Source organism: Harpia harpyja, chromosome 18 (genome assembly GCF_026419915.1).
Source record: "Harpia harpyja isolate bHarHar1 chromosome 18, bHarHar1 primary haplotype, whole genome shotgun sequence".
NCBI classification, from domain to species: Eukaryota; Metazoa; Chordata; class Aves; order Accipitriformes; family Accipitridae; genus Harpia; species Harpia harpyja.
In genome coordinates this window covers 10,247,894-10,270,295 of record NC_068957.1, presented here as the reverse complement: position 1 = coordinate 10,270,295, position 22,402 = coordinate 10,247,894, and the positions used below count along the sequence as shown (strand labels likewise).

The window sequence follows — 22,402 nt, the reverse complement described above, 5'->3', positions numbered from 1 at the left end:
TACTCCTGATATTTCAAAAGCCATTTCCACCACATGACTTAGTTCATACTTCACAGAGTAGATGACAACTGCTGACATTAACTGTAAAACCTGAAAAGATGGCCCCTGGCTTGCACAGCTGTTCACCCAGCAGATGCTAGTCATGGATTTAGAAGGAGCGGAGAACAAGCTGAAATTTTCAGCTGCTTCAAAGGAGTCTGTGCTGCAAGTCCCCAAGAGTTCACAAGATGTCTCTGCAGCAAGATTAGTGCCATAATATAGGAAACACAGAAATCCACAATATAACTAATCCAATATCATTTGCACGTACAAGCTATTATTCTATTCTAGGCTTATAAAAAATAAAATGTCTTCTCATGTCCATGTGGCTCCTTGATTCCTGTTAAGAAGTAAAAATGTTAATTATCTATCTAGAGTGTCTAGGTATTGTGTTGCAAATCTAACACTATGAGATCAGCATATATGTTGAATAAAATTGCTTTAGAGTTCACAGAAGACTGCTGAGAGCTAGAAGACCCTCAGACAGAGAAGATGACTGCAGAGGAAAGACCTCCATTTTATTCTTGCCCACTGTGCACAGGACGAAAAATAATGGCCTTACACTGTTATAGAGAAGGTTTAAGTTGAACATAAGGAAAAGGTTGTAATGGCAAGAATATTAAGAATGGGATTAGACTGTAAGGTTGTAGCCTTACTATCATTTCAGGTTTTTAAGAACAGCTTAGAATGACAAATTATTCTTGACAATTCTTTAGGTATAGTTCCTTCTGCCTAAGGGAGAAGAGATGGAGTCAATGACTTCTCAAGGTCCCTTCTAGAGTTATGTTGTATGATCTTATGATACCACAGCTGCAGATCTCTAGAGTTTCTTTCAAATTTAGGAAATACCTGTATTTGAAAGTGTTCATCAGAAGAGAGACCAGTATGTAGGATTTGGGGGAGAAAGGCTTTATCAGCTCTATACAGCAACTAGAACCAGAAAGTTCTTGCAGAAATTTTGCTTCTAATGTATTGAGAGTATAAATAATAATGTGAAATATGAGGGAAGGGATGGAGAGAACTCCATTACACAAATTCCATTCCACTTCAAACCACACATGATTTTGGACAGGGTAGCAAATGCTCTGAAAATTATCTGGTCCTGAAGGAATATATGGCATGAGACCAAGATACGTGATAATGAGACATTCTTGCAAATATCTGATTAGTCTCCAGTACCACATCTTTCAAGGTGAGATTTGATTCCTGCTGAATGAGTTTATTTCAGTTTGAGAGTAATACATTTAACGTTTCAGCTGTTAAATCACTATGGAAAAATAAAGATGTCCTATATATACATTTTCTTTTTCTCTTAACTGCCTGGCAATTTTAGTTTAGTTCCTGGACCACAATTTATAGGGTATAATCGGCTATAAAAGTTCCTAAGTAAAAACATTTTCAAGAAATACTATGGTTAAATCAAAGGCTTTTAAAAAAGGAGTTTAAGAGTTTTCAGGGCATATAATTTAATCCTTCCTATTTCAGACACTGTTCTATCAACAGAGTTAGTCATTTTTCAGAACCTGCAATATTTCTAATTTCAAAATTTCTAGTCCAGATCTATTTCAAATTTCCACTTACTGAAATTTTTCCAAATAAAACAACTTTTGCCAGAATAGCATTTAGAATACCATTAATTTTTGCAGTAAATATTTCAAATATTTATTTTCTCTTTGTATTTAGATGGAGAAAAATTATTTCCTCATGCATATCTCTTCCTTTTTTCTTCTTGTGATAGTTAGGAAAGCAATAGCACCAGCTGGCTTTTAAAAAAAATCCTGTCATTAAAATTTTCAGGTAAATCACTTTCAAACTTTTTTTTTAGCATTTTTAGTAGTCATTTTCAGTAATATATACTTCCTTTTTTCTTAAAAGAAGTACACACACTTATGCTGGTGTTTGGGGGAGAGAAAATATCACCTCATGAATGTCTCCGTTGTCATTCAGGGAATCGAACAAAAAAACCTCGTCTGGTTGACTGAAAGCCCATGGGCCACAGTAGATCTGTGCATCTGACAACTCCAGAGTTTTCCCCACCAGCTTTGGACCAAGGGAAAAAAAAGCTTTTGAAACACCTCTAAATGGAGCTTGAGGAGATCAGTTCTCAAAAATAAGTTACCTCATAATAGAAGATGACAGAATTTGTGGCTGTCAGGCAGGTGATATAAACTCCACTATAGTCAAAGAGATTCTTTCCTTGGCTGAAATGATGTAAACGAGACCCAAAGTCAGCTAGCAAAGTACAACATGCAGGCTCCTCTAACAGATAGGTTTGGGTAGAGCATTTCTAAAACAAAACCAGACCCTTAGATTTTGCAGTTCATATTTTGATCTTTATCAGACAGTTGCTAGTGAATAATTGTTTCTGGTGTTAAATGGATGTGTCTGAAAACATGCGTCTACACACTACCTTAGACAATGAAACACTGTTTTGGGTAATGCCCAGCTACCCAGATTTGTGTCACTGGATAATACCCAAATATCATTCAGAACACCAAATCTTCTTTTAAGGCTTGTATCAAAACTCACATCATCATGAACTCCAACACATCTCGTGAAAAAACTTTGAGTTGTTACAATTTGCAGTGTATGAATCTCTGCTGGACACTTCATAAAGTAAAAGAATGGATACTATCTCAGCCTCTATCTGGGAACATTATGGTGAGGGAACATGTTCTTATTTCCACTCAGTATAAAACTGTCACTCCATGCTAGCTATCGCTGTAGACAGTGTGCTAGAAATTGGCAGAGCTTAGATCAGGCATAGAGAGTGCATTTTTGTGGAAGGGTTACTGCTGACAACACAAGAACAATGAATTAGAGTCAGGAATAAAAGAAAACATTAAGGCCCCCATGGCACCATCTTAAAAGAATTTAATATTCTGAGATATTTCACTTTCTGCTGTATCTACATGCCATTTATAATCCAGACAAAGCAATATCCAGAAAACAAATGAGGTATAATTTTCATGCTAATTATGCTAGATGCTTTATCCCTTTGTCATATTTATTTTTATATTGTGCCTTTAAAATATAAAAAGACAATAATATTGAAACACACAAATTAAATTTTAACATTGTTTTGCCTTCTGCATTCCTCTGTTTTGCATAATAATTCCCAGTTGACATTTCATCCTGTCTTGTCACTTATATTCCCAGATGACAGAGTTATTTATTCCTTTGGCCAAACCCTGGGGGTTTCTTTTCAATCCTTGCTCAACGAAACCTTGAATGAAATGTGCGGGTGTTCTGAGCAAGGGCAGGAAGAGAAATTAGAAGGTCTAATATTGTTTCGCTTGTGGTTGCATAAATCAGGGCAATATAAATGAAGTTAAGGAATTCAGCAGTTTTACAGTGATGTATGTGACAGTAAAGAATTGGATTGATCAGTAGCATTCATACAATATCACGTGACATTGACCAATCCTTTTTCATTGCTGCTATGTTTTTCTGAGGCAAATTAAATTACAGATTAAACCCACCAACCAGTTCTTGAGTCAGAATATAGTTACAGCCATTTTAATAACATGTTTCATAAAGGGACCCAAGTTGAAAATGTTGTAATTTATTTATCAATGTTCTTTAATATTTCAGGCAGTTCAGATGATCATTTTTATTTATTTATGTATTTGAGGATTTATTAAATATGCCCATCATCTTTTCTGGGTGAGTCTACAAAACTGACATCACAAGGAACTTAAGCTAAACTGATGTATCTCACTGCCAAATCTTCTTTCCCAATCTGTCCCAGTAATACACCCACCATGTAGTGCCCCTTTGCAGTCCCTGTCTGGGAGCAGGGAAAGCAAATTTCATATGTGAGAGCTCTTCATGGAGCTCTCACCCAGGACTCAAAAAACTACAAGCTCTTGAATTACATTTCCCAAAGGATCTCTCTAGCAGTGGAGAACAGGAGGATGGGGAAATTCCTACTCTAGCTGGAACTTTATATCATCTTGGGCCTAATAGGCCAAGAAAAACACAGGGAATTGATCCACATCCACGATGATGCTGAAGAAGTGCACTCAGCCAGAGACCTGGCTTATATCCTGCTTACATCTAAGAATAATCCTTGGCTTCATCTCATATAGGACAAAAATAATGCAGGAGTTTATGTCAGTGTATTTGCTATTTACCCCATAATCTTTTTTTCTCAAAAAGTGGTATCAAATTCTGAATCTACCAATTTCCCTGTTTAGATGGACTGGCGCTTCATCTGCTGTGACAACTGCAAGTTTTGCTACTACTTTCCTAAATATGGTTCTTTAGAGACATGTGCTGAAAAATCAGTAGTCATAGAAATTAGGCTAATTAGACTAGATTAAAATTACACTCCCAGAATTAGTGCTGAGCCAAAGTTTGATGCGAATTTCTATTTCTGTTTTTTATATGCCCCATCTCAGCATCATACCAATTTTCACATCTGTTCATGTTAAGACAGCAAGACTATTAACACATCCCTCCCTTATTCTGAAAATAACCTACTTGAGACATAGCCTAATCCACAGCAGAACCAGAGCAAGCCATGATGAGGAACCCCACACGATGTCAAAGGTTCAGATGAGCAAAGCCAAAGGAGCATAGCCCATGACACATGCCATGTTACAGTTATCCTCATGTTTCATAGCAGTTTGAAATAGTACATAAGACAGCTGGCAGGGATGATATTGGGACTTGCTCATCTAACCAGTAAGCTACAAACAGATGTTGTGCATGAAATTGGAACCACTGCCATTGACACATCTCACATGCCAGACAGTGGGGCAAAGTGACTCAACCTGACATGAAGAGGAAATTGTGTGTGACATGTCCTTCATTTCAATGAGTAACGTGTCACTTCTGGCCCAACTTTTCATCTGAAACATCAAATGCTATTTGACAGGACATACATGTGATTTCTGGGGTGGTGAAAGTCTGCTTATATATATATATATATACGCACACCAAGTATAATGAGAGGCACCGTGACTATGCGGCAGGAAAACAGTATTTCTGCACTTACATGTATTATTGGAATCCTTTATCAGAATTTTAGAATTTATTTTTTTATTACACTATGTTGGACTAACATTTATTATAAATACTGTCCACAAGCATCAACAATGATATTTGAGAGGGGTAATTGCCAATGTTTAATTCTTTCTTACAGATCGTTGTTTTGCTTCCAGCAGTGCTGTTTCTAACTGGCTGGACTGAAAACATTGTTCTACATTGATGGGTGTGTAAGAGATGATGAGAAACTGTGAGAAGTGAGGAGAGACAGTGAATTGTGCAGGTATATGGCTGCGACAACACAAGATCTGGAAGTCTCCCCTGGTCCTTGGTCAGATGCTTCTGAACAACGGTGCTTGCTCATGTATCTGGTTACACAGTGACAGCTTTCTTTTCCAAACTCAAGACTCCAAATCTGAGAGGAAATTGGCATTTTACAGCAATGACAAAATCATAGAGCTCAGAGACAGCTGGAAGTATTTCCTAAGTTCCTTTCACAATAGAATTTCTCCAGGTAAACAAGTGCTCTAGTCACCATGGGCAAAGTTACAATGATGTGAATGAGAATAGATTCCCCGTGCATAGGCATAGATGGGCCTGTCCTTTTGCTCCTAACTTGTGAATCTATAAGATCCTTTGATAAGATGTGTACAGCACTGCAAAACATGCTGACAACTAGTGAGTCAGATAAGGACCTCAGTGCACCCGAATGTAGCAGCACTGTATACAGCCCCTTGCAGACAGCATCTAGCTTAGTGTTCTATGTTTTGGAAGAGATTCACCTGTGAACACTTCCAAGTGAAAACAAATATTATTTTCTTTAAATTGTAGGCAATGTTCTAACCTCACACAAAGAATTTAATCTTAGTGACCTTGCTTTTGTGATAGATTTCTTCATTCTGTTAAGATCACTAGAGGCAGTAAAGAAAGAGGAATTGCCCCAGGACCTCTACCCAGAACAGCCCTGGGTCTGAAATACAGACACTCATCCAGCAAAGTATTTGATCATGTGCTGAAAGTCAAATAATGAAGAGCCCACTGGTGGGCGCGGTAATCTCCTGTAGTTTACACAAAGCTTTGTGGGCTTTGCTAGACTTTATGTGAATAAAAAAAGCTCTTAAAAAGGTGCACTTCCTCCTAGCTTCTCAAATTAGAGGTTAGGAGAGAACAGAATGATTTCAGTTGGTAAGGATAAACATCTTGGCCAAGAGTAAGTTGCAAAATACCCACCCACCTCCTTGTTGCTCACTTATGGATATAAAAGGCCTATAATAAACAGAGAAATCTGGGAAAGGAGGTCTCATGGCAGTGTAGCACCTCAAGTACTTTGTACTCAATAATTAACATTTTTCCTTGATGCTTTGAATTATCAGATATTCCCAAAGCATGTGCAGTAGAGAGCAAAGCAGATTTACAATGCTAACAGGGATTTTATTAGTGGCAACATAGGAAGTATGCATGTAGGCAGAAAGCCAATGGGTACCAAAAATTGGGTGAGGTTTTTTGCTGAATTAGTCATGCTCCAATGTTCATAAAGGTTTTATTTCTGATATTCAAGTTTGCAAGTCCTGGTCCAGCTGCCAGGATTCAGGGCTTTAGTTTAGGTATCAGAAAGTGATGGATATTGACTGCAGTAAACCCAAGAGTTGACTCTGAAGAGACCTCATAGTTCTGCCAACATGTTCAGAGACTGCACTAACTCCTGAGTTTCAATGTTCTGCTCTTCTGTAGTTTACACCCAGCCCCCACTGTTTCACCTCTCCACCAGCAAGCGTTCCCCAAGCTCCACAAGCTTCTCTAACCATGTTCTTGTAGTAAACTCCATCTGAGAGGAGATACATGGCTCCAGGACAGACAACTCAGTTGTGTGGGGCAACCCTAGTGTTACCTGCTACGATCTCTGCTACTGATGATTCCCAAATCAGATGGCTTTTGTGGCCACTAGCAAAAAATAGCAGGGAAAACGGAAACAACATAATTTTCAGTCAGAAAGTGTAAGACCCAGAAACTGTGTACCATTTTCAAATCACCAGGTGTCAGTGGTTCAGAAAAAATTCTTTGAAGGTTTCCTGATTCATGGGGAACTGAAAACATCATCATTGCAATCTGATACCAGATCTAATCCCCCAAAATTTAAATACCCTATGAGTCAGAAATCAAACCCATCAGACAGGTCTCCAATTTTAACTTGCTCAATGCCAATTACAGAATTTGGACTTGCAAATAGTCATGTTATTGCCTCCATATCATTCAGAAATGACCATGCAGACAGGTCATTGTCAGACAACTCTGCTTTGCTTTCTGTCTGTTATTTATTTGCAAAATAAAGAAATATTTGAAATAATAATATGTGGTGTCCTATGGACATACACTTGGTTGCAGCTTCTTAGACACAGTCCTGGGTTTGGCTGGGATAGAGTTAATTTTCAGAAGAAGCTGGGAGGGGGCACAGTCAGGACAGCTGACCCAAACTACCCAAGGGGATATTTGATACCATATGATGTCATGCTCAGTATATAACTGCGGGAGCTGGCTGGAGGGAGAAGGAAACATGGCTTGGGAACGGGCTGGGCATTGGGTTCTAGGTGGTGAGCAATTGCATTGTGCATCACTCACTTTATATATTCTTTTATTAATATTATTGTTACTATTATTTCTTCTGTCTTTGTGTTGTCCTAGCAAACTGTCCTTATCTCAACCCATGATGTTTTACCTTTTTCTTTTGATTCTCCTCCCCATCGCACCGGAGGGGGAGGAATAATTGTGCAGCTGCGTGGTGCTTAGTTGCCTGCTGGGCTTAAACCATGACAGACACCAACATCAATATTTGTTTTGAAAAAATTTTATGCAATGGGGGCATTAACAGCTGTTTATGTTGATTCTCTGTTGTCTAATAATAATCATACTGCAGACTTTCTCTTTCTTTGGCCAATTCTGTGACCCATCTTCACTATTTAGTTCTCTACTTTGACAAAACCTGTGGCAATATGGACCTGTATCCCTCTGCTAAATTTAGCTGAAATTTGCTCATGGGTTAAAAAAAATTATTGGGAGGGAGAGGAAATACAAACAGATACACAGATGGCCCAATTGCTTAAGTCTTCTTTCCTCCTGAAGATAAGCTTTCAAACTGATATACCAGACTAATGTCAACCAATATGCCATGGGAAGGGGTCTAAGTGCTTGAAGCATGATAATGTATTCCTCTAAAATCTTACAAATGGAGTCAATGTTCCAGAGCACTTTCCCAAATAGGAAAGTAGTCTGTGAAGTATGTTAAGAACATGTGCCCCTTGAAATTCAACTGTAGCTTTTAAAAAGAGATAGTCTAGAAAAACGAAGGGTAAATACAGTAAGAAGTACAGAAGAGGAACCATTTGCCAGCTGGAAATAGCACAAAGGGAGCATCAGCCTATGCCAGTCTGCCTGGGTCACTGCTTCCTGCAGTGAAATACAGCAGCTATTTACTTCTGTCACCATTTATAGAACATATTAAACTACAAAATAGTCTTGAGGTAATGTATAATGATTTCTCTCCCCTGTTAAAATTGGCTTTGAACAGCTGTCATATAGTTATTAAAACATCCTATAAGGAACAGATTAGAAATTACCCATTTACCCAATTACCCAATTACCCACAGAAATAATTCTGCAAGTTGAGAAATTATTTTATCTTTCTGAATTAGCAATGAAATGTTAACAAAAACTTCTCAGCACTGTAACGGTGCGCTGGTTTTGGCTGGGATGGAGTTAATTTTCTTCATAGCAGCTTGTAGGGTGCTATAGTTCCTATTTGTGACCAAACCAGTGTCGATAACACACCAGTGTTCTGGCTGTTGCTGAAAAGCATCAAGGCCTTTTCTGTTTCTCACGCTGCCCTGCCAGCAGTAAACTGGGGCTGTGCAAGGAGTTGGGAGGAGACACAGCCAGGCCAGCTGAACCAAGAGATATTCCATACCAGATGATGTCGTCCTCAGCAGTAAAAGCTGGGGGAAGAAGGAAGAAGGGGGAACATTTGGAGTTAGACTGTTTGTCTTCCCAAGTTACATGTGATGGAGCCCTGCTTTCCTGGAAATGGCTATACATCTGCCGCTAACGGGAAGAAGCAAATGAATTCCTTATTTTGCTTTGCTTGCTCGTGCAGCTTTTCCTTTACCCATTAAACTGTTTTTATCTTCACCCACAAGTTTTCTCACTTTTGTCCTTCCAATTCTCTCCCCCACCTTGGTGTGGGGGTGTGAGTGAGTGCCTGCGTGGGGCTGAGCTGCCTACTGGGTGGATTAACCCACAACAAGCAGTTTTTAGTCCATTCATCTTGCTCAATTGACTCAACAGCACGTTTTCAGCTGTCTTAGAAAGAATTGCTTGATTATATTGAACAAATAAATGAAAGAGCTGGAATATGTAATCAAGGTGTGCCATGAAGTAGTCCTTGAAAGAAGCTGAATGGTTTCACCTAATTCCTGGTGCATGTTAAGTCAGATCCATGGAAGATTCATAAACCATGCTTCATAATGCCTTCAGTAACTGGTGGCTGATGCTTCTATTTTGCTTATACTAATGAAATATCCCACAATGTTAATAAATGCATCCAGTTAATAAAATACACAAAGAGATGTCTTCAAGACAGATGGGTGAAAAGGTTACTCTGCCTGCATTTGATTGCCCAGCAGTAAGTACTGTTCGTTAGGAGAAGAGGTGCAGTATGGTATATTAAGAAAGCAATATATATGCTCTGATGAAAAAGATCAGAGACAGACTTGATGAAAATCACTTTAAACTGACAGGGGCTCATGTCACGCTGGGTTCCCAAATCTTACTGAATGTTCTAGACATCAAACAGAAGTGAGGACATGAATTGTCCTTTGAATTTCTGTTTTTTAATGTGGCCTCCTTTAGTAAGTCTACGTTGGACATGACTCTGACCCTTTAGGCAGTGGAAGTGGAAGAGTGTTTGGCTGGTGAGTCCCACAGCTGCTCTGCGCAGTCTGCTGCTACTTGCAGGCTGAGTAGCAGAATTGGAGGCAACTCAGGGAACAAGAGAGTCATGGATTTGGGAGAAGAAATGGCCTCATCTGCATGTTAGGTCTTCTAAGAAAGAGTCCCAGAGACATTTCCTGAACAGCAGGGAACCTGGCTTCCTCTAGGGTTTTTTTGAGCTGTAATTCTTTCTTTCTTGGCCTTGTTTCAATAAGAATGGAGGCTTTCACCCAAAATATCACCCTGTGGCAAGGACACTCTGCTGGATGTAGGAGCTGCCACTGCAGACACCCTTAACCCAAGGAGTACCTGAGATAGAGGCCTCCCCACTGAATGAACACATATTCAAATGAAAGGACAAAATCGTTGCCTACACATAACGTTCAGCCTTTGAGCTGTGCTGCAGCTCTAAATAGGCATGGAAGCTAAATACAGGCTTCTCCATAAATCTCTTCCTCTGACACTTCCTGTTGCCTGAAATCTCTCCATCTGCTATGAAACCCCATGGAGAACAACCTCCACCCCCAAGTCTCTATTCAGCTAAATTAGCACCGCAAACTCCCTGGTGGAGCAGGGCACTGAATGTGGGGAGGGCAGGACTAAAAGGTGCAAATGCCGAAGTTTGGGGATGCAGTACACAGGGAAATACCACAGGCCCAGTAGGGAAATGTGGCAGAAGCCAGGCTGGAACCTGGTCAGTCCTATTAGACTTCCTTCCAGATCCTTTTCAGTCCTCCAAGCAACCACCCTTGCTCTACTTCCAGGATGTGTTTATTTCACAGCCATTTATCATTTGGGTTTTCCATTTTTCATCTGGTTTGTGTTTGTGTGGTGGGGTTTTGGTAGCAGGGGAGGGGCTACAGGGGTGGCTCCTGTGAGAAACTGCCAGGAGGTTCCCCGGCTCCAAGTTGGACCCACCGCTGGCCAAGGCCAAGCCCATCAATGACAGTGGTAGCACCTCTGGGAGAACAGATTTAAGAAGGGGAACCTGCAGCAGGGGAGGAGATGGGAATGTGAGAGGAACCCCTCTGCAGACACCAAGGTCAGTGAAGAAGGAGGGGAGTTGGAGCGGGGGAGGAGGGGATGCCCCTGCAGCCCGTGGTGAGATGGCAGGCTGTCCCCCCCCAGCCCACGGAGGGCAGCGGGGGAGCAGATGCCCACCTGCAGCCCGGGGAGAGAGGAGCCCATGCTGGAGCAGGGGGATGGATGCCCCCCAGGATGGCTGGGACTCCATGGGAAAGCCTGTGCTGGAGCAGTCTGTGCCTGAAGGACTGCAGCCCGTGGAAAGGACCCATGCCAGAGCAGTTTTTGGAGAACTGTCTCCTGTCGGAGGGACCCCACGGTGGAGCAGCGGATGAGTGAGGAATCCTCCCCCTGAGGAGGAAGGAGCGGCAGAGACAACCTGTGATGAACTGACCCCAACCCCCATTCCCTGTCCCCCTGTGCTGCTGGGGGGGAGGAGGGAGAGAAATCGGGAGTGGAGTTGAGCCGGGAAGGAGGGAGGGGTGGGGCAAAGGTGTTCTAAGATTTGGTTTTACTTCTCAGTATCCTTGCTTTGATTTGATTGGTAGTAAATTAAATTGATTCTGTTTTTTCCCCAAGTCTAGTGTGTTTTTTGCCCGTGATCATAAGTGGTGAGTGATCCCTCCCAGTCCCTGTCTCAACCCATGAGCTTTTCTTTATATTTTTTCCTCCCCATCCCACCGGGTGGAGGAGTGAGCGAGCAGCCTTGCGGTGCTTTGTTGCTGGCTGGGCTTAAATCATGACATCATCCAATCACAAATACTTCCTAAATAGGATATAAAATTGTCAGATTGCACTTAGCTGGAAAAAAGAAGATGGAAGTGAAACTTTCCTGGATTGTCCCCAGATTCACAGCAGAGAGATAGCATAAAGTCCTCAGTGATTCGATATTGTTCCTGTCAGCCATCTGAGGAAGCACTCAAGAGTAGCTTCTGTTATAGTAGTTATAGTAGTTTCAAGCTTATCTTTGGGCAGAAGACTTCTTTGTAATTTTTGCCTTCTCTTTTTATTTGTACTTGCCAAAATGCCTGTGATATTGTTACCAAGACTTTACAGTCCTCCCTAATGGCAGGAGCTAATACAGCCTTAGTCATTTTATGCTGGGTGAACAGCCAATTGTTCACACTAGAGATTTTTTTAACCCTCACTAATAACAACCAAAAGCATTTAAAAAAGAAAAAAGCACTTGAAAGCTTGTAATTTTCTGCCAAATACTTTACACAGAAAGATAGATTTTGTTAATACCAGTTTTCCCAAGTGTCTCAATTACCTGAAAACCCTGCTTAGTTTAAATGCTACAAGCAAATGAAAGAGAGAAATAAACAGTGAAAACTGCCAAATCTAAAATTGAGAAATCTTATTATAACTTATGGATAGCTCACCCAGTCCCTAGTGCCTGAACCAAGGGAAGGAGTATCTGGACACCATAAGCACTTGTGCTGCACTTGTTCGTGATTATTATCTGTTCCCAGCTTGATCACTGCCCTGAAAGCACTCACTGCAGGGGGACTGTTCAGATAAGTTATGTTGGGCATGTATGTAAGAGTTTGCGTAAACAAACAGGGGCTGATGCTTAACAAGTACTTTAATTTGGCAAGTCAGATACCGGAAAAAGGGAAGCCTTCATTTCCCTTTGAGCATGGGTGATTCTCATCACATCAAATCCCCTGTGAGGACTACCCACCCATTTGGACCTGGTTCCTCTGGCACTATTTTTTGCAAAGGTTCAGAACAAGGCTTGGACTCTATTGTCTTCCTGGTCAAGCCATAACAAAGCCGTCATTGACCCCTGGGATGACTGCACACACTGCCACAATGAATCACTATCTCCTTGAAGAATTCTTTAACAGCTACTCACAACAGCAAGGACAAAGTTTGCCAAAGGTCAACACATTAAGCCCTTGCATCAGTTTACTTTGGTTTTATTTCACATACAAGGTCCAAGACACAGGGTCACTAATCAGAGATGAGACCTGTCTCCAACATGAGGAAGCCACAGCCACAGGCACGCTTCTGTAATAGCAGTCAATCTGATCCTGTAAGTGTAATGAAAGCAGAATATGACTCCCATAGGGAGTTCTCATGTAGGCAACAAGAATAACTTCCTTGCAACAGCCAAATCTTGCTTACTTTTTGACTTGTGTAATTCCATTTAATTAATAAAGTGAGTAGGATTAGTGCCTTGGTATTACAAAACAGACCTTGTATTTCATTGACATATGCCTGTAACAGCAACCACAAATCATCTGCCATTTATTAGGCAGTCTCGTGGATCTCTCATCACAAAATTCGCATACCTCAGAGAAGGATGAAGCTAATGATCAGCATAGTATGCATTTATGAGAAACTAAACCTACTGCTTTTCTTTTTAACCAAGAAGATATTTTCATTATTCATTTTAAAAGTTACAGATTGAATCAATTAATTTCTGGATAAAAATTCAATCTAACCCACAGTCTAAGCAGAGTGATTCTCTCAGACTGATAAAAACAGTGGAGCTCTGGAGCCTTCTAGGGGAGGATTCCACAGCCTTTGAAGATCCAAAATTTGCCGCTTAGGTTGTTAATCTAAGCCTTCAGGCTATAGGATGAAACAGCCTGGCAAACTAATTTTCTGTGGTTTTGTGATGGGCTTGTTTTAACCACATTCCTGCCCAGTCATTGCAGTTCTAAAGAGTGGCGCAAGGCCAACCTGCTTCCCAGATCTGAAGATCAAGCGCCCATTCACAGGTTAGGGGGTTAGGGTGTCAATTGTTAATACCCACACTTAAATTTACTCTTTGTGATTCATAGCCATTCCCCATTTTCATTTGTTCAGCTGAGTTAATTTAATCTTAATGTGCCTTATTATCAGCTTTTATTACAGTGGGTTATTGAGGAGGTATGATAACATGGGATAGAAAAGCTTACATTTTAGGCAAGCGCAGTTTGTCCATGTCCTGGTTTCAGCTGGGATAGAGTTAACTGTCTTCCTAGTAGCTGGTACAGTGCTATGTTTTGAGTTCAGAGCAAAGAATGTTGATAACACTGATGTTTTCAGTTGTTGCTCAGTAGTGTTTAGACTAATGTCAAGGATTTTTCAGCTTCTCATGCCCAGCCAGTGAGAAAGCTGGAGGGGCACAAGAAGTTGGCACAGGACACAGCCAGGGCACCTGACCCAAACTGGCCAACGGGGTATTCCATACCATGGGACGTCCCATCCAGTATAGGAACGGGGAAGTGGGGGCAGGGATTCGCCGCTCGGGGACTGGCTGGGTGTCGGTCGGCGGGTGGTGAGCAATTGCACTGCGCATCATTTGTACATTCCAATCCTTTCATTATTGCTGTTGTCATTTTATTAGTGTTATCATTATCATTATTAGTTTCTTCTTTTCTGTTCTATTAAACCGTTCTTATGTCAACCCACGGGTTTTGCTTCTTTTCCCGATTTTCTCCCCCATCCCACTGGGTGGGGGGGAGTGAGTGAGCGGCTGCGTGGTGTTTAGTTGCTGGCTGGGGTTAAACCACGACAGTCCAACATGCTGAAATTTGCTTTCCTTTTCCTGCTTTTGACAAATGTATGTCAAGTTTAGTCTCTGGATGGCATTTGGCTCTTGCACAGAGGTTGCTGTACTAGTTACATACTAATGCAGAACATGTAGTACATGCAGTACTCCATTTACACTGTTATGAAATATAAAGCAAAACCACCTACATATGTTACATGTAAAAGTAAAACTATCAATCATAGGCAGGTCTCCTGCTGAATATTTATAGAGACCAATTTGGCTTTCTAAAGTTTTTTACGTTAGTAATAACAGGGTCAATAACTTTCCTATGTATATTCAGTATAAGCAAAATGCTCTCCTAAGAAGAGGACTAACAAAACCTTGTGTGGGCTGCTCAAATCCTGTGTAAAACCTAGTTTCAGGAATTAAGACTTAGGAGAGTGGGTGGTATATTGAGCCTCTGCAAAGGGTGAGTATAGCTGTAGGGATGTCTGCAACACTGACAGCATTTGTTGCAGCCTGTGCAGGCATACTTGAGCATCGTCTCATCTCCCTCAATGCATACCTATAACAATGAAGTCATGGAAACAGTGGCTTCAGTGCCAGCTAGATGAGGCAGATGGGCACTGGCCACTTATTCTGGCAGCTATATCACATGATAAAGGCTGTGCTGCTAGGTCTTGGCTGCTTAGTTCTCACCAGACTAGCTGGATTGACACATACGTGGGAGCTGTAATCATCTCTTTGGCTGCGGTATAACTTTTGGTGACATGCTATGCCTTTGTCCTGGACATGGGATATTCTATGGCTCTACCCAGCCACAGGTGTGGGAATCATCATTTTTAGTGATGTGACAAGAAAGCAAGCACTGAGGCACTGGCCCATATCCCCCTCACTCTTGAATCAGATCACCTACTCATGACAGGAGCTTCTGTCTCATGGTCCAACATAGTCTGTATAATATTAGACAATTTTTGTAATCTAGATACCATCTTGCAGATCTTCTTAGAGAAGACAAAGAGTGTACAAATAAAAGTCACTCTGAGTTCTCACTAGCTTTTACACTGCAAAGGGTGAAGTGTTCTGCTTGTTCAGCTTGGATGTAAGGAAAAATGCAGAAAGCTGGCATTTCAGTCTCATGGAACTGAAGAACCTTACGCAGCTCAAAGCCCAGTGATATAACTTTTGCTCCAGAAGAAATACCTCTTGTATTCTTCTAGCCAGTGTAGGGGAGAAATGGAGAGCCAGCATAAGTAACACACCATTTCATAATGACCTATCGTTATTCTCCAGGTTCTTAGAGTCTACACTGGTGAGCAGTAACCTCCTACTTCATGCAAGTTTATGTGGAGGATGGAATAGTGGTGGTCATCACCCTGTCTTGCATCCTTCATGCCAAATGCTAAGGTCACACAGAAAATTAGAATAGGTTAATCCTCTCCCCATCCTCTTTTTCACAAAATTGTTGTTGTGAATCATACATCAGTTTATGATGGGATCATACATCAATTTATGAATTGAATTATAGGATAGGATTACCCACAATAACAAGGGACTGGATTTGATAACCAAATAAGCCTTTTCCACTCTTTGCTTTCCTGCTCAACGATTTAGGCCATGCACTGCCTGGTCTGAATTCCATGGGATTTCTTTACATACTCAGTTTACGTGAGAAGCTGTATATGCTGAATGAAAAGTTAATTAAACATTGGAACTTCCTGGCCTTTTCTTTGCCTTCACCCTTTCCCTTTGATAGCTGAATGTACTGCTTTACTTCAGAAAACCAAAGTGCCCTGGCAGGAGGGAGGCATAATACAAGCACGTGCCCTGAATACGGAGAGTTGTGAGTGCAGCTCTGGCAGCGCATCTCATTCCTGACCCTCAGCACCTCTGCCACGGGCACATTCGCAGGGCCCATCAGGGCAGACTTAGCATGCATAGCAAACACCCTGTACAACGGTGCAACTATGCAAAAATTCCCTACTAAGGGGAAAATCTTAGAGCAGTAAGCTCCTTCTCTGCTTAATTGGAATGTGAGGACATGGGTCTTACAAAAGAACATGCTAACAGTCTGTCACACTGGTCTTTCCCTCTTCAGCCTCTTTTCCTGTCTCTTAAACCTGACGATACCTGTTTATACTTGTTCAGTGAACCCAGCAGTCTCACACATGCTGTTTTAGATTCATTTCTTGGCTGAGGTGAGCAATGTGAATAAAGCTCTGTATGTAGATCTAGGGGAATCTGAAGGTTGATTTTAAACTTGAAGCTAGGTTACAAGGATAAAATGACAATGTAAAATCTTGTGTTCTGTCTGGTTTAGAATGCAGCTCTTGCATATCCTTTGAAGCATTTTGCCTTAGTGCTTTCAGATGAAGAAATTCTGCATCATGCACTGGGAATTTATGACTATGCACACACATATACCCCCCCCCCCCCAGTATTTCAACCAATAATAAAAGCTGCTTATCACTAAAAAAGCTATCAAAAGTCACAAAGCTAAATGGGATATTCACACCAGCATCAACTAAAGCTTTCTGGTTTTCCACTTCCCCAGCACCTCTTTCACACTGTGCTTAACAATGTGATATATTCATGCAAGTTTTACTGTAGTTGTAACAGGGCTGAAAATATTAAAACATAACTAAAAAACCCTTGGATCCTTATCATTTACTGTGATATCGCAATAGTGACTTTTTTACATGCAATTCTTAATCTATTGTATTTTAGGAATGGTTCCTTGATGCTGTTAAAGCACCTTTGCAAATTTAATGGATTCATTGTGAATCATTAAGCTTGAACATTACAAATACTTTTTATAAAGATTGCTTCTCGTTGGTGCTTTAAAGATTTTAAAACACAATGACAAATATAAAGCTGAACTTAATATCTCATGTCATCTCTTCATAAAATAGTGCTTTTGCCTAACAGCATTAACACTGTCTGAGATGAGTCTGTTCTGCCAGCCTACCTATGAGAGCTGAGCCGGTCTAATTGTTCTGGCATGTCAGAACATTTTACATTAACGTTGGTAAGTTTTGCTACCCATGTATTATGTTCTGTTGCAACTTTTTGGCACATCCTCTGACTCTAAGTGGGGTAAAAAGCTTATAATACTAACACTGAAGCAATATAAGCTGTGTTTTTCAAAGCTTGTGTTCTGAGCCATATCTACAAGCTGGGGTGCAGCATGATACAATTTGCATTTCTCTGCACGTCAGGGGCTGCTGCACAGGAGAAAGGATTCAGTCCCAGATAGGAGGCGACTTGGAGTTGCTGCTTGGATCCTGCAGGCATTGTCACCAGCAGAATCAGCACAACTCCCAGCTAGCTTCATCCTGCTGAGCAGTCTTGTATTGGCTGGTCCTGACATTTCCAAGAGACAGGAGCTTGCCACCCTCATCCTTCTCTGCCTGCATGAATGTACCACCACCAGGAATCCAGCTGCACAAGACCTTCTGTGCAAATTAAATAGTATTGCTGCTGGAACCACCATAAAAAGGGAATTAGTGAAACTTCTATTGCTAGTTTCATTTAAAAGGCTCATAAAATGTAGGCTTTTTAGTGAAATTACAGAAAGACGTAATGTCTTTTCACCCATTCTCAACCACTGTCAAAATCACTAGAGTGCAGAGGATGCTTTCTGATTTGGTACACATGTATGTGAACTCTCTCAGTGTGGGTTACAGGTTATCATGTTAAGCAATAACATACCCATGTCCACTTAGAGTGCTATAATCATCACATCTAGTTAGAGGGCAGAACCTTTATCTTTTCTGCCTCCTTTTTATTAGACCTGTGGCTCTGTTTTATTATGAGTACTGAACACAAAGATTTTTTTCACGTGAATCAAAAAAATTGTTTTGATTAGACAAAAGGAATACATTTCATTTTGGGTCAGTTCACAGTTCTGAAAATTACTTCTAATTTTTCAGTTAAGTCACCAAACCAAATGAAGTATTCACAGAGTTCTTACAAGTACGTCACTGATGCTCTAGAAGGCTTACTTAAATAGTATTTGTGAAGCAACCTGAGAACTACCAAAATGCTGACTAAGATGCATTTATGGCCACTTCTCCTTTTTCTACATCCCACTTCATTGACAGGGGTATGTCTGCCTTGTCACTTCCCTGGCACTGAACTATGCACTGAAGAACACTAAGGCAACTAACTCCTTGGGCTTCCTTGTATCCAGCTCTGGTTATTAAGGCTGATGATTTAACGCAAAAATGTGCAACACAAAACCAATTAAAATTCCTATTATAAACCAGCTTAAATGTCACAAATTCAGCATCCATTTGTACCTTTGCCTGTTCATCTCAAAAGCTTGAGTCCCAGATCTTTAGATATGAAAACTTTGTCTATGTAGTTTCAGTTTTGAACTAACAAACACACTTGCAAACCTTCCCACTTTTCAGTAAAGCTAAAGGTCCCTGGGCATTGGCCAGTGTTTCAGTAAGGTTCCAGTAAGGTTTGCAGGTGGAAATAAACTTCCTACAAAAATGTGCCCAATAAAATCAATGATTTTAAAAGCGCTAATCCAGAGGTGGGGATCTCATTTGTACTGAGCCAAGTGTTGAAGGCTTCTGCGTTTGTAACATGGTCTCCAGCAGAGGACACTCAGCTCCTTCCCAGCTGAATTTGTCTCAGCATTGTGGCACTTTTTGTCCACAGAGATACATGGTGGTCTAATGTGTGAACCTTCCTAATGGTTTGGTTGCACAATTGCCTGTAGAGTATTTATATGAACATTTTAGCAATGTAATATATTGTTTAAAATTATTGTCCTGTATGGTATAAGTGTTATCTGAAAGTATTTTTTTTTAAAGCCTGAATGAACCAATATGATTCTATGAACCTCCCTGTCCCTCCCTGTGGACCAGGTACTAGCTGCAACCCAACACAGCACTGTCCTATCACTACATCTAAAATTTCATTGCAGTTTTATTTACTCTTTGGCTCTTGAGACATAAAATCTATAAATGAAAAGCAACGAATTGCTGCTGCTGCTTCATGTTGCTAGGAAACAGATGCTTTTCTGTGATGTCATGGCAGCACAGCACAGATGTCATAGTGATGCTTCAGATTCTTCCCTTGGAAGTCTCACTCACCTGGTCACTTTTCAGCTGGCTGTCCGACAGGATGGTCCACCTGCTAGGGTTCAGCTGAAAAATTTACTCAAACTGAGAAAAAAGAATTTAAAATGGAGCTTTCCTCATCGGAAACTTCATATGATTCTGTTTTGGCCAAGGGATTTGATTCGTCAGGCTCGACTTCTCTCTGTCCAGCATGTGACGAAAGAGAAGCCAGTGACGCTGCCTTTGAACCTCCAACTGAAGAAAGGTCTTTACAAATTTTGACTAGGCAACCCTGGTCAAAAAGAGAGCATCTGAATTCACCTGAGGAGAGCTCTAGCAAAGGCAATGTCTCTCCATTCTTCAGCTTTATGAAGAAGCTCTGGGACATTGTTGAAAGCAGTCGGTTTGAGTCCATTTGGTGGGGTGACAATGGAAAGTGTGTAGTGATTCATGAAGAATTGTTCAAAAAGGAAGTACTAGCAAGGAGAGGATGTCTGAGAATTTTTGAAAGTGAGACCATGAAAAGCTTCAAACGTCAACTCCATCGGTATGGATTCACGAAAAGGCTGTGGAATTTTCCAAAATTGGGCTCACACATTGACTTGCTAGCAGAAGAAACAACTGGGGAGGTATGTTGGATCCTCTACATGCAAACTAACTCTCAGAATATTCTAGTGGGACAGATTTCTGTTCCAATTAAATAAGCCTTTACTACGTAGGAGATGAGGATGATAGTACATGTTCTGATTGTCAAGTTTCTCGGCTCATGTTCAAGAGTTTTTGAGGTAGCATCTGTGAGTAGTAGAAACGCTGATAAAATATACATTGGTTATTTCCAATTACTTTGGGTACATAAAATGAAGAGATATTCTCATCGTATCAGGATTGGTTTTTCTTTTTGGTATTTGCTATTGTCTTGCTGGACCAGATGTGCAGTTCTCTTGTGGCACTTGCTGAAGGCTGAGAAGGTACGTGCCAGCATCATATAGTTACCTACATGTTCATTCCACGCTAAAGTTGCTCAAAAGTAATGGTATTTGGGTTTCTAAATCAGTTTGTATGCTTTTGATAATCCTACGCTTCTCTGCTACTAAGCGGCAAAACCACAAGGCTGGTTCCTACTTAACAGGACTGTTTTGCACCATTTTATTCAGCCTAAACTTCAGGTTTAGAACACCCCCAATAGTCCTTTTTAACATCCACATTTCTCTTTTGCAATTAAAATTCTTAGTTCTCCTATCTTTGTGGTTTCCAGTCTCAAGGTGGTGGCAACTAACTCTTTTCCTTTGCATATTTTAGTTTCACTTCTACTACAACCCAAATTTTAGAAGACATTTTCCGTATCTGCTCATGAAGTATAAGCGAAGCTTTGGTCCAAAAAATCAAACACCAGCAGGATTTTCACCGGACATGGATTTGCACGCACGCCACCAGAAAAGAAAACCAGACGCTGAGCTTGCGTGGGAAACCACTTTCGAGGAGGAAAGCGGTCCGTTCACAGCAGGTCCAAGGGAGAATGTGCACACCTCTGCACCCAGGAAGACCGCACCTGCCAAGCGACGTGCCTCTACATCTGCACGAAGCGCTGCTCTGACACGTGCAGACGCTGCGGCAGCGGTAGGCAGGGAGAAGCTCAACCCTCTGGCCCCCTCCCTTTTGCTGCAGCACAGCAGCCCTGGCCCGGCTGCCGCTTCTGCTGCCACTGCCGCTTCACGGGGTTGCGCCGTGCCAGCCGTGCCCAACAGTCCCTTTCCACCAGGGCTGGCACGTCCCACCTCTCCAGCTGGGCTGGCAGCAGCCGCTGCTCTGTCTATGCCAAGGCCACCTCAGGGCCAAACTCCACCAGACCACCGCTGCCTGACTTGCACTTGTGGTCCAAACAGCAGACCTGCAGGCGATGGCCTTGGACCCCAACCCGAGGCACGCTAGGTGCCTTCCGCAGCTCTTCTAGAAGTTGCGTAGTCCAAGGGAATAGAGTCTCTTAAGTGTTCCAATAAACTATCTGAATAAAAAGCCTCTGCCAGTTGTCCTGTCCTGTTTTTACAGTAGAATCCCACTCAGGCCCTAACATGAGAGCACAGCAACAGGCCAAAATCAAGGGAGATAGATTGATTCCTTTTGATTGAAGAGAAGGTGTGGTCTTGCTGATTGGCAAACAGAAATGGAAAAAGATTTAGAATTCACTGTGTCCTATGAAGTGTCTGGAAAAAGTCACTCCAGTTCCAGGGTCCTTTGCTGATGAGCAATCCTTGAAATAAAATAATGAGCACTGAAACCATTTTCTTCATTTTCCTAATGAATTCAAGAGTGAAACTATTGAGGTCAGTAATGGGATTAGGTTCCAACTGATCTGAGAGAGGAATCAAACTATTACATTTTTTTCTTTTGACATATTGGGAAAAGATACCCTTTTAGAAGTAGGAAGTGACATAGAGTTTCACCTAGAAATAAACAGCACTATAGTATTATTCCTCTGTTTCATGTGGGAAATGGGTTCAAGATGACCATGTGAGTTGTATATGCTGCAATCGCTCATCAATTTTGCTTCACAGTGGTGGTCTGTAATGCCAGATTTGAAGACATCACTTCCCCAAAACATCTCTTTGTATCTGTTGGCTTTAAAATGGCCTGGCTTCACCCCTGTATCTAGTTTATTCCTAGAAACACCTGATTAATGTCAGTTGAGGACTGTATTGGATTTGCATGGCAAGATTTTGGTAGCAGGGGGGGCTACAGGGGTGGCTTCTGTGAGAAGCTCCTAGAAGCTTCCCCTATGTCTGACAGAGCCAATACCAGCTGGCTCCAA

General features: G+C 41.3%; 1 protein-coding gene across 1 annotated transcript; it reads left to right on the top strand.

Moving 5' to 3' along the window:
- The first annotated feature begins 19,662 nt into the window (after nt 1-19,662).
- On the top strand, nt 19,663-21,616 carry LOC128153977 (heat shock transcription factor, Y-linked-like). The gene is made up of 2 exons (XM_052813975.1): nt 19,663-20,225; nt 20,896-21,616. Exons 1-2 carry the CDS (start codon nt 19,722-19,724, stop codon nt 21,523-21,525), a joined length of 1,134 nt encoding a protein of 377 aa, XP_052669935.1. The 5' UTR covers nt 19,663-19,721; the 3' UTR covers nt 21,526-21,616.
- The last annotated feature ends 786 nt before the right edge of the window (nt 21,617-22,402 follow it).

Coding starts and splice junctions, on each gene's coding strand:
- LOC128153977 (XM_052813975.1), top strand. CDS start 19,722: ATGGAGCTTTCCTCATCGGAAACTTCATATGATTCTGTTTTGGCCAAG. Junction 20,226..20,895: donor CAGAAGAAACAACTGGGGAG/GTATGTTGGATC, acceptor TGCATATTTTAG/TTTCACTTCTACTACAACCC.